We start from the raw sequence: 12,585 nt of genomic DNA on the forward strand, positions 1-12,585 counted from the left end.
GCCTGGCACCCCTGTGGCCATAGGAGAGGTCATAACTGACCCTTCCAATGCAACCATGTGGATGGGCGTGGGAGGGGAAGTTTCCAGGAGAAAGGGGGTGTCAGGCCCCAGTCCCACCGGAGCTCAAGTCTTCTGACCAATCTGCCAGAATTGTGTGTGATTAGTATTCTGCAACCTTGGACCAGGAGTGGAGAAGTGGGTCAGGGGACTGCTTCAAGGATGACATTGATTTCCAGTTCAGGATGATGCTGGACTCTGTGCCTCAGGTTCTTAACTAAATATGATGTTTCCTGTTTGGGTATCAGGTGCCTCAGTCCGGAACCCTGAAGCTGTCCCACCTACAGGAAGGGACATACACCTTTCAGCTGACGGTGATGGACACTGCTGGGCAGAGGAGCTCTGACAGCGTCTCGGTGACCGTGCTTCCCGTGGCCTTCTCCACAGGAGGTGAGAAGAAAGCCCTTCCCTCACATTCACAGTAGCCAACAGAAACCAGGTTATCAATGGAAGCATTGGTATTAAATTGGCATTTTATATTCTGACTGTGCATTACAGGGGCCCTTTCATTTTATTTTTGCTGTTGTTGAATGGGAAAATCTTTACTAAAAATATGATTGCAAAAATAGGCTGCATTGTATTTTGGGCTAAGTGACACTGCTGAATTGGGGCGGGGGAGCACTCCACACTCCAGGGGATGAGAGTAGGCTGTGTGAGCCACGGGGCCCGAGAGATGCTCCATCTTTCCGTGACTCAGTTTCGTGAAAGACATCTGGCTTTTCCAGGAGAGGATTTAAAGGAGGGTGGTCTATTTGATATGTATGTTCAAAGTATGCAGCCAAGGAGTACATTGAAAACAAATTAAAATATATGCATGCATGTGTCAATTTAAAAGGACTATTTAAAAACTGTCATGGACGCTTTACACAGATGCACAGATACGTTAATAACATAGCTCGACATATATATAATGCTTCTCACGTTCTGTTGCCCAATGTAAACTCATTTCTCTCATTTACCTGTTTCTTACTTTCCCAAACATCTACATTTCTAAGATTAGCTCATCAAGTTAAAAAAAAAAAATGTATATGGAACTCAGCAGCACTAAAGATACGGGGGTATGGCAGAGGGAAGCCCTCCCCCCAATTCACTCTGGAGAAGTGCTGAGATAGTGTATGTGTGAGGGTCCTGTCACTCGGTCAGCGGATGCCTTCCCAGCATCTGCGGTGAACGGGAACTGTGTGCAAGGCAGTGGGCGTGGCTACTGCACTCCACAGACCTGATCTCTGCCCATGTGTGGTGACCCTTCACTAGCCATGGCTCTAGCAGACTTGTAGCCTGTCTCCTACATCCTTGATTCCTCAGTGTTTAGATGGTAATCGAGCCAGCAGTTGGGAGAATAAGAATAAAAAGATTGGATTTACTTGTACTTTGACTGATCTTCCATCAAAGACATGGGTCAGTGTGCATATTGGACATGAGGAAGGAGACTTTAGAATCCTAAGAACTCCGCCACCTTGATAATTTGCCTTCCACAAGGATACAGCGTGTTAGGAACATTCACAATTAGGTTGGCTGACTCCTGTCCAGCCAAGGTTTAAGCTGACCATGAGGAAGGAGGGGTGACCGCCAATGGACAGGCCAGACCCCAAACTCCAGTGCACTCACCGCAGCACCGTGAGTCAGCCACGGGGAGTGAGCCCGGCCTGCAGCCCGACCCGCATTCAAGCAGTCCTTGCTTGTTGACTTATTGCAGCTGCACCAAAGAGCCAGTTACCCAGAACCTTGGAAAGCTGGCCATGTGCCAGGGCCGCTGCAAACAGCTGAAATCATCAGCAGTGGAAAACTCCTGGGCCCTGAGGGCTGTGCTCCCGGGAACAGGGCTCCCTGGGCAAGGAGCCAAGTCAACTGCTGGTTCTGGGAGAAAAGTGCTCCTGGGAAGCTGTCATCCCCTGCAGAAATTAGAAAAGGGTTGTTTTTATACAACTGAGGTGCATGGGAGGGAGAAACGGCTTGAGCTCATGGAGGCAAAGGGCTGACACCTCACCAGCTGCCTGTTGCTCTGGTTTACTTAGGCCAGTTTTCTGGGGCTCCCAAGGCCAGTTGCCAGTTGTACATTTCTGGCCTTTCTCAAGATGACGATAAAGTGTATTTGAAGCTGCAGAGAGTGAGTGATGTGATTCACCTTTGGTTACTGAAAGGCCAGCTGGGTATAGGTCTTACGTATGTAACTTTATACAGAAAATAAAAAGAATGCTATTGTATTAACTGCTGTCTGGAATCACTCACTGGTTAGACTGGAATAACAAACTATGAATTAAAGTTAATAAGATACTACATCGACACATTGAAAACAAGAGGTGGGGATTGAGAGAGTTTCTATTCCCTCTATTATATATACGCATCTTATGGTTAATGGCTAGCTTTCATGATAACCAAGGGTGACACCTTCTGGGGTAAACAGACAAGCACATACCCCTGCTTCTGTGATAAGTTGGTTCAGTTTTGGATATAGAGGCTGCATGTTTTCCAGCTCTGCAAAAAATAATCTATTCACAGAGCAAGCCAACAAACACCTCTAAGATGATCCAGATATGTGGTCTCCATAGAGAATCCCCAACAGACAGTCAAGACATTATTAAGATGGAAAAGAAAATACCAGAACTTATCTATTTTAATTATTTAATTAATTATGGCTGCATTGGGTCTCTGTTGCTGCGCGCAGGCTTTCTCTAGTTGCGGCGAGCAGGGGCTACTCCTCATTATGGTGCGCGGGCTTCTCATCGCGGTGGCTTCTCTTGTTGTGGAGCACGGGCTCTAGGTGCACAGGCTTCAGTAGTTGCGGCACGTGGGCTCAATAGTTGCGGCTCACAGGCCTAGTTGCTCCGCGGCACGTGCGATCTTCCCGGACCAGGGCTCGAACCCGCGTCCCCTGCATCGGCAGGTGGACTCTCAACCACTGCGCCACCAGGGAAGCCCCAGAACTTATATTTTTATTAATTTTTATTTTGTACGATGTGTAATATGCTAATATGGTGGCACATGCTTAGGATTTATAGGTTGGAGATAGGTGTAGTCAGACAGGCTTGGAGACCACTAATCTAGAAATAGATGGGTAGGTTGGAGATAGGTATAGTCAAACAGGTTTGGAGACCACTAATCTAGAAATAGATGGGTAAATTACTAATATGGATCTAGCTCCAAAACTACCAAGGAGTCAGGAAAGCCTCGAGATAGTTAGGATTTTCATGTCATGAGTTTAAGAAATGTAAGCAGAGGCTGCATCCTGCTTGGTGTCCACAGAGTTTCCCTTTACTTTTCCTCCCAATCCCTTCCCTGTGTCCGAAGCAGATTCTCCTTTCTAGGCCCAAGTTCTCAGCCATAACTGCTGGTTTCCTGCGTCCTCTTCTTTCTGCCACCATTTCTTTTCTTCACCTCTTCTTCCTCCATAATCAAGGTATCTTCGAATTGCCTTCCACCCAGATGGACTCCTCTCCCAGCATTTTAATTGAACTTCTTTCCAGTAGAACGTTTCCAAGACTCTCCTGGGCGTGTATACTGTGCTCAGCCATTTGTCTCAGAAATACCATCATGTACCACTCTCCCATGAACTGAGATAATAGTCTAGTCCATCTGTCCCTGGAGAATTACAGAATCCTTAAGACCTACTTTTAGCCTGATACCTTTAGTCCACATCACTTGTGTCAGCAGTTGTTATGTAGCTAACAACTATAAAGTAAAGTTGGCTTAATCTGGAGTTGGGGGGTGCAGGGAATGCCTTTCAAGAAAATACATGTAGCTCTGAGGGTTAAAAACTCTTAAGAGCTCCAAAATGAAGGGAATTTCATTATTTGTAGAAAATAAATTCTCACCAGCTAGTAGCTGAAGATTCTGTTTATTCTTTACAGCACCATGGATCTATGGTGGCCAGCAAACAGGGTTCAATAGTAGAAAGTTGATCTCAGTAAAAATTATTACTTAGGGAATGTGAATGCAAGAATAGCACGTAGAAAGTGGTGTCTATACAGCTGATCACAGACACATGAAGGAAGGAGCCCAGCTGAACTCAGCCTAAATCACCATGAGAAAAATAAATGGCCAGCTGATACAAAAAAAAAAAAAAAGCAAGTGGTGTCTCTGCTAAAACACAGTCAGCCAAGTACTGTGCAAGGGGTGAACCGGTGTGAAGTGGCCTGCTGGGGAGCTGATGGACGAACGGATGAATGCAGAGTGGGTCACCTGAGGGAGGAAACCCAGGGCTGGATGGGGAAGACCAGAGCTGCTGCTTCTTTGTTCTCACCTCTAAAGTATCATTGCCTTAGAGAAGGGCCCTAAGACCAAGAGCCGGGGAGGGTGAAGGGTGAGCTGGGACAAAGTGAGAGAGTGGCATGGACATATAGACACTACCAAATGTAAAACAGATAGCTAGTGGGAAGCAGCCGCATAGCACAGGGACATCAGCTCGGTGCTTTGTGACCACCTAGAGGGGTGGGATAGGGAGGGTGGGAGGGAGGGAGACGCAAGAGGGAAGAGATATGGGGATGTATGTATATGTATAGCTGATTCACTTTGTTATACAGCAGCAACTAACACACCATTGTAAAGCAATTATACTCCAATAAAGATGTTTAAAAATAATAATAATAAATAAGCCGGAAAAAAAAAAAAAAAGACGAAGAGCCCATGGTGATTCCTAAGAATTAAGTCAGGAATGTCAAGAAGAAACCCCCTAACCTTCCCAGAATCTATTGCTCGAGCACAGACTGTTAGGTGTTCCCTCATTATCTGCATCTCTTTATCCAAATGCATTTCACTATATGTGTAGTCTCTGTTAATCTTGACACGGCAGAAGTCTTTTTTTCCTGCACTCCTGTGACTTGAGACTTGTTTATGAACAGGATGCTCGAATGTTTGCTCACGCTACCACTTCTTTTGTGATGACGGCTGTTGCATTGACATCACGCTGGCTTGCGATGGAGTGGAGCAGTGTCCTGATGGGTCTGATGAAGGTTTCTGTCAAAATCGTGAGTTGACTGCATCACATTTTGGGGTAGAAGGGATGTCTGTATTGTCACAATAAATGCAAACTCAGTAGTGCTCTTTTTCTGCCTTGTTTCAGGTATAACTTCATGTGAATGAGCTATGCCTTAAATTAAATGAGCATTTACTATGTCTTTAATGCGAGTTACAAATGTCAAATTTTGATATCACTTACGTTTTTAAGAGATTGTTTTCAATTTTCTACAAGATTCTTCCCCATGCTAAAAATGCTGTTTAGCATATGCTTTTTTAAAAACTGAAATGAGGGACTCCCCTGGTGGTCCAGTGGTTAGGCTGCCCTGCTTCCCATGCAGGGGGTGTGGGTTCAAACTCTGGTTAGGGAACTAAGATCCCACATGCTGCACAGCCAAAACAAAACAAAACAAAACAAAACCAAAAAAAAAAAAAACTGAAATGAGCTAATGTTTTCTGTTGATAGATTTTTTAGAAAATTTATGACATGAGGGTGTGGTTAGTCTGAGCTGTAAATCAGTCTTATAATGCCACGTGTATAAATGCTCACCGCAAGAAAGGAGGAAGAGCTGTGGAAAGTTTAATGAAGTACTGGTTTGAGCAAGGATGACAAATCTCAAAACCTTAGGTTTAAGTTGTGTCTTTGTCTCTTTCTTTATGTGAACTTTCAGAAAGCGAATTATTAGAAGAGAACTGATTACTCATTTGAAAACAAGAACAAATAGTTTTTTATGGGACTCTTGATATATCTTAGATGAATAAGTTATCATTCCCAAATGTCCATGACTTTAAATCTACTGGCAAATTTAGTGGTTTTAGCCAAAGTTCAGAAAAGAAACCCAACAACTGATAGTAGCTCTTTCACCCTCAGTGAGCCTTGACCGCAAGATGGTGACCCACACGGTTGTGGCACAGCCTAGACCCACCGGACCAAGCAAAGATGCAGGCAGGGGCTCCTTGCGGGAAAAGTCCCAGGAAGCCACTGCCCCAAAACAGCCACCTGCGTCATCAGCCATGGAAAAGAGGAATCATTCTGCCTTTTGGGGACCAGAGAGTCTCATTGATCCTGGGATGCCAGGTAAGGGCTTGAGGCAGATTTTCACAAAGAGTCTCATTTTCTATAATGACACTTGGCTCAAAATAAGGTTCTATTTGAAGAGTGTTAAGGAAATATCTTAAAGGATGGAGTTAAAATGAAGAATTGGGCCAAAAAGAAAAAAAACTTGACATTTTTTCTGATTATTTATAGTAAGCAACACCTACCAAATACGTTCATACATACGTACGTATATACATACTCCAGAGGTATCAATACATTTATCTGTAAATAAGTTAGAGTTTAAAAGTTTCAACACCTGTGTTAAGGAAACTAATGCCCTAAGTGTTAAATTTTAGGTTATTTTGAGGCGAAGCAGCATAACCCCTACCTATTTATGTAAATCCTCTTCACACCAAACAAGTGAATGTGAAGAAAATATTGTATTATGTTGAAATGGTTGCATGTGCTAATATCTCAGTATTATGCCTCCAATTTAACTAAATCATCTTTTGCTTTTCTAAAAATATGGCTAATAATATTTTAAAATTCATGCATACTCCTAAAGCATTACAGGATTCTGTTGTTTAACAGTTTTTTACACATTTATATTTGCTTGATTGTATGACATAGGAGACATACTTTCTGTATGCTTTTGTGAATGTGTTTCAGTACTCAAACTCTGCGTACATTTTACTGAAATAATCTGTCACTATTTCAATAACTACTTTATGAAACTTTTTTGTTCATTATAGAAGATACAGAAGTTGCAAATAATAAAAAAGGAAATAACTTAAAATACCACCCCTTTATTGATGACAACTTTTAATATTTTGGTATATTTCCTTCCAATCTTTTATCTACTTTGTAGATTTTATTTTATTTTTTATTTTTTTTCACACTTTACAAAGAGCATCCTTTATTGTGCATAAAAGTCACTGAGAAAAATAAGGATCAGAGTCACTGGGATTTTCAAAGAGATGAAATGCACATAAACATAAAAAGGAAGAAAAGCCATCAAATATGGTCTAATATTTCTGTTCTTTAGGAACTATTCTGTTTCTGTCCAAATCAAGAAAGCTACTCTAAAAACACTTAAGGAGGGCTTCCCTGGTGGCGCAGCGGTTGAGAGTCCGCCTGCCGATGCCGGGGACACGGGTTCATGCCCCGGTCTGGGAAAATCCCACATGCCGTGGAGCGGCTGGGCCCGTGAGCCATGGCCGCTGAGCCTGCGCGTGCGGAGCCTGTGCTCCGCAACGGGAGAGGCCGCAGCAGTGAGAGGCCCGCGTACCGCAAAAAATAAATAAATAAATAAAATAAAAATAAAAACACTTAAGTAGTAGACATTTTCGTTCCTATATATATTAAGTTCTCAAGGCATTTTGTCTTGTTTGATTTAAATTACATATCATGATGTGGTCAAAAACAGACATATTTCTATTTTGAATTTTGAAAGTTAGAAAGGTCAAATAATTTCCAAAAAGAAACAGGTCAATACCAGAGTCAGGGCTCATAATTAACATTTTACTAGTTCTCTGTCTCAAAATTTGACCATGAATGTTATCCATTATAAAATTTGAAAAAAATACAATTGCCTTAGGTTGTCCTATTTAAAAGTTAGATCACAAAAATGACTTGTAAAAATTGAGCATTGAGGATGAAATGTAAGATAATTTTATTTCTTCACATTTCTGCTCTTATAAGAGCCATCTAAAGTGAGTATTTCTACAAGTCTCCATTCTGACCAGGGCACGTATTCTGGATAATGTCTCTATACATATATCCACTGTATGGTTGTATAACTTACTATTGATTTAGCATTTATTTAAATGTAAGCAATAAAGTACTTTAAATTGTTATAGTCAAAAGAAAATCAATAAGTAATCACCAAAGAAGAATATCTGTTCTACCCCCTGAAACAATATATTGTCTATAAAATGTATTTATGTTAGAAATCGAAAACTTGAGATGCTCTGTCTCTTCAAAGCTTCCTGTAAAACAAATGTATTAAATTCTTACTTATATTTCCCAACACATGTGCATGCTCACATATAGATGCACATACAACATACAGATGCACATACAAGCATTCAATAAGTAAAGGGAAAAATCACCTAAATAATCACATAAGAAAGATCTTTTTAAAGCCCTCAGAATGTGTACTATCACTATACAGGTTTGTGATTTGTTAAAAATAGATCTAAATTCACCAAGTAAGCAAGATAACTTCATGATCAGTCTTCAGAATAGTTCTTAGAATTTAAAATTTCCTATAAATAAAATGACTTACAGATCTCTGTGTTACTCACATCACTCTGTTATTGGTCACATCAGTCATACAGTCAACTGGGTCATTCCATCATTGGATGACTTGAATAATTTTTTTTTTTTTTTTTATACAGCAGGTTCTTATTAGTCATCAATTTTATACACATCAGTGTATACATGTCAATCCCAGTCGCCCAATTCAGCACACCACCACAACCACCACCCCGGACTTTGTAGATTTTAAAGTGCTTCAATACAAATATGTCTACAAAATATCCTACAAAAGGCTTTTCTTTCAGACAGTTTAGGTTAAGTGCCCTACGGATGCCTGCTTTTGTTTATTCCTTGCTCATACTGCCACCTAATGGGAGAATTTTGCCACTCCTTCCAAACCTTGGGATTTGTTTGACTCCATTTTCTCCATATGGAAGGTTTGTATGGAGAAGACAGTCACCTAAGAAACAGAGTAAGGGGAGACCAGGTGTTTTGGGCAGCAGGGATGAAGTTGACAGAGAGAACAGAGTTCTCGGAGGCCACAACGGGTGAACTCTTGCTCCGTCACCGTGGACGAGAGGCACACATGAACTTGAATGAATTAGCTGAAGGCAGAGTGAAGACCAAAGGCCAGTCTCCTTCGTTAGGTTCTAGTCATGGCTCTGCCTTTTGAACCCTGAGTAATCGCTTCATGTCTCTGGACCTCAGTTTCCTCATCAGTTAATAAGAGCTTCAACCAGATGACCCCTAAGGCCCTTCTAGCCTGGTATCTGTTTGGGGGAATATGAAACGCCTGACGCCCACGCAGGATTCCATCAGCACTTGTCTGTGCTAGATATTGCTCTGTGATCCCAGCTTTATCTCCTGGGGGTTGAGGACTCAGCCTCAGAACCCTTTTGCAAATAATGCTCCAGGCTGCCACCACCGGTTAATGATAGTTGACACCCAATCTGAAATATTTTTGCATGTCTATTTTTTTTTTTTAATTTTTGGCCTTGCTGCATGGCGCAGCAGCATGTGGGATCTTAGTTCCCCGACCAGGGATCAAACCCGTGCCCCCTGCAGTGGAAGTGCAAAGTCCTAACCACTGGAGCGCCAGGGAAGTCCCTGCATCTCTATTTTTGTTCTTTTTGATAATAAGCCTTTGAAGGCTATGAAGACATAAAGAATGGAGTTTCACAGATGCAGAGAGATTAATATCCAGTTATTATTTATTCTATGTATTATTTTTCCTAATCACTAAAGTAATATGTATTTACTGTAGAAAATTTGGAAAATATAGAAAACTATAAAGAAGAAAATTTAAATCATCTAGCAAAACTCACCATTAACATTTTGTTGCATTTTCTTCCAGTTACTTTTACTTATATACATACACACATACATTTATTCACTTTTAACAAAATTAGGATATTATTTTTACAAAACTTTTATTTTTCTCGCTTATGAGTATTTTCATACGTTATTAAATGTCCATCAAAAACACAAATTTTGAAAGTCCAGGGTGGGAATTCCCTGGCGGTCCAGTGATTAGGACTCTGTGCTTCCACTGCAGGGGGCACAGGTTTGATCCCTGGTTGGGGAACTAAGATCCCGCATGCTGTGCGGCACAGCTAAAATATTACAAAAAAAAAAAAAGTCCAGGGTAAAGAAAGTGGGAAAGAAAGAATAGAACCTTGAAAGTGTTAGAAAGGGCTCCCACAACACATGGTTTCTGTTTGGACAACATCCCCCTTCTCCCTCCTCTTCTGTTATCCCTGAGACCACCAGACTGGAATCCCCAGCCTCCAATTTCATGTGATTTGAAATTATGTTATATTCAGCATAACATAGTAGACTTAAAAAATGCATTATTGTTTGTGACCTATGCCTGAGTTTTACAAGGATTATCAGCTAGTACAGTAAATATGAACAAGTTCATTTTTCTGCTGCTTCCTTCCCCCGCAGACTTGTGAGGATAAATAACACTTAACTCATTGAAGAGACGCTAAAGAGATACTAAGATTAATACTAATAATGTGTACAGAAAGTAATGAGATGCAGTTTTTCATGTATCACATTGGCAAAGGTGAAAACATAATAATAATGCTTATAAGAGTACAGAGAGGGAGATACTGGTGGTCCAGTGGTTAAGAATCCATCTTGCAATGCAGGGGATGCCGGTTCGATCCCTGGTCAGAGAACTAAGGTCCCACATGCTGCGGGGCCGCTGAGCCCGTGAGCCACAACTAGAGAGAAGCCCGTGCACTGCAATGAAGAGCCCATGTGCTGCAATGAAGAGCCCATGTGCTGCAATAAAAGATCCCACGTGTGCAACTAAGACCGGATGCAGCCAATAAATATTTTAAAAAAAAGAGATAGAGAGTATGGGACTTCCCTGGTGGCGCAGTGGTTAAGAATCTGCCTGCCAATGCAGGGGACACGGGTTCGAGCCCTGGTCCAGGAGGATCCCACACACTGTAGAGCAACTGGGCCCGTGCGCCACAACTGCTGAGCCCGTGCGCCACAGCTGCTGAGGCCCGCACGCCTAGAGCCCATGCTGTGCAACAAGAGAAGCCACCGCAATGAGAGGCCCACCCACTGCAGCGAAGAGTGGACCCCGCTCACTGCAACTAGAGAAGGCCCGCGCGCAGCAATGAAGACCCAACGCGGCCATAAATAAATAAATAAGACTTGACCTTTAAAAACAAATCTTTAAAAGAAAGAGTACAGAGAAGCAAGTCTCACATACTTTTGGTGGGGTTCAAATTAGTACAGTCTTCCAGAGGGCAGTTTCTGAAGCTTTGTGTGTATGCCTTGACCCAGTTATCCTGCCCTTGGGAATTTATGCCAAGCATGTCACTAAGGATGAAGTTAAGGGTGTGTGCGAATATGCAGTTCCACCAGTGAACCCACACTGCGTCCTCTTAGAACCGTCGGAGCGGATCACAGCGTCGCAGCGGGGCTTGCGCTTCCTTGGGATGCAATAGCACAGTGGCTGCGCTGTTGAAGATGGTTGCAGTTGCAGGGCCTGTTCCTGCATGGCCCAAGTCATCCATTCCCAAGGCTGTCTGTCCCCTTGTATATGACCCAGCCGAAGGAAAGAAATCTGGTTTCCAGCTCTGCAGAGTGCTAGAAAAGTGGCGGTGTATCCACCTTCACACTGAATCTGCTTTTTTGTTTGTTTTTGTTTTCGAAATGAGAATTCACGTTCAGCCCAGCAGGTTAGCCAGATTCTTTAAGGATCCGGATTAAGGCATGGAGTTAGTAGAACGCACAAGCTTCTGTGTGGAGGTGAGGGTTTCTGCCTGCACGTTCTCGGATTCCCATGCCAAATACGCCAAAGCCTCGCTGTTCGCCCTATCTCTGGAGGTAATGAGCAAGCAACTCCTACCTTTGCCTTACTATGGAAAGTATTTTATTCAGAGAGGACATTCTCACAAAGGATATTTAAAGGGATTTTTTCACATGCCCCGTATTTCATATTTTCATTCCGTTGAACTATCTTTATTCTAACTGAGAAACCATTTTGAAACTATATAGCAACACCTCTGGGAAGGTGGTATGAATGTGTTGAAGTCTATTAAGCTGAATAGTCTATTATGTTCCAACATGGTGGCAGGAATCAACTGGATTCTCAAATGAATGGAAATCCAGCTAAAGGAAATGTACTTATCACAAATGAAGATAATCAGATGGTTATTTCCACAAACTTATTTTGAAGGGAGTCATCCTCTTTTGTTGACCTACTCACTTGTTTGGACAATGTCATCTAATGAGCTATAATCAGCAGATGGCTTTAAGCATACGCAAGTATTCTGGGGCACTGAGAGAAACGTTGGTCTTGGAAGAGGCACCTCCTACCTTCTATGAGGTATCAGTCTAAAAGCTTTGGTCACTGTAGTGAGGACTACATAATTTTATTATTTGAAATCTATAGATGGTTTATATAGTAAATTCTGTTTTGTGACATCTGACCCACTTGGGTCAGTCCCAAGGAACCACTTGGTTTTAAACAAAATGACATGGTTTATTTTATCTAGAAGTTAGTTGAATACCTCCAGCATTCTGCTAGGATTAAAATATTAACCTCCAGCCAAATACAAAGATGTTCGTAAACACTGATAGTTTTCTTAGCCTGCCTCCAAGAATGAACTTGGGGCTCCTTTTAACTAATTTTTGACAAGCTGTAGAGGCTTTTTCAAGGCTGCCTAGTACAAACAATATGAAAACAAGCAAAGAGAATGCCAATGAGTTTTATGACTGTAATGAGGCCTAAATAACATTTCCAGCATGAG

General features: G+C 42.0%; 1 protein-coding gene across 6 annotated transcripts in view; it reads left to right on the forward strand.

Annotated features, from left to right (window-relative positions):
• Positions 1-12,585, forward strand: part of LRP11 (LDL receptor related protein 11) — a 65,485-nt gene that overhangs the window by 20,295 nt on the left and 32,605 nt on the right. For 5 of the 6 annotated variants that reach the window (XM_027083617.1, XM_027083588.1, XM_027083599.1 and 2 more), the window contains exons 3-5: positions 306-447; positions 4,896-5,021; positions 5,882-6,088. In XM_027083617.1, coding sequence (XP_026939418.1) covers positions 306-447; positions 4,896-5,021; positions 5,882-6,088 — 475 coding nt within the window. Of the gene's footprint in view, positions 1-305; positions 448-4,895; positions 5,022-5,881; positions 6,089-7,094; positions 7,240-12,585 lie in introns of those variants that run through there. The other variant, XM_027083623.1, reaches the window with a different exon arrangement.

Source organism: Aethalodelphis obliquidens, unplaced genomic scaffold (genome assembly GCF_003676395.1).
Source record: "Aethalodelphis obliquidens isolate GAN/ISIS:26980383/991018 unplaced genomic scaffold, ASM367639v1 scaffold3, whole genome shotgun sequence".
In the NCBI taxonomy this organism is placed as follows: domain Eukaryota; kingdom Metazoa; phylum Chordata; class Mammalia; order Artiodactyla; family Delphinidae; genus Aethalodelphis; species Aethalodelphis obliquidens.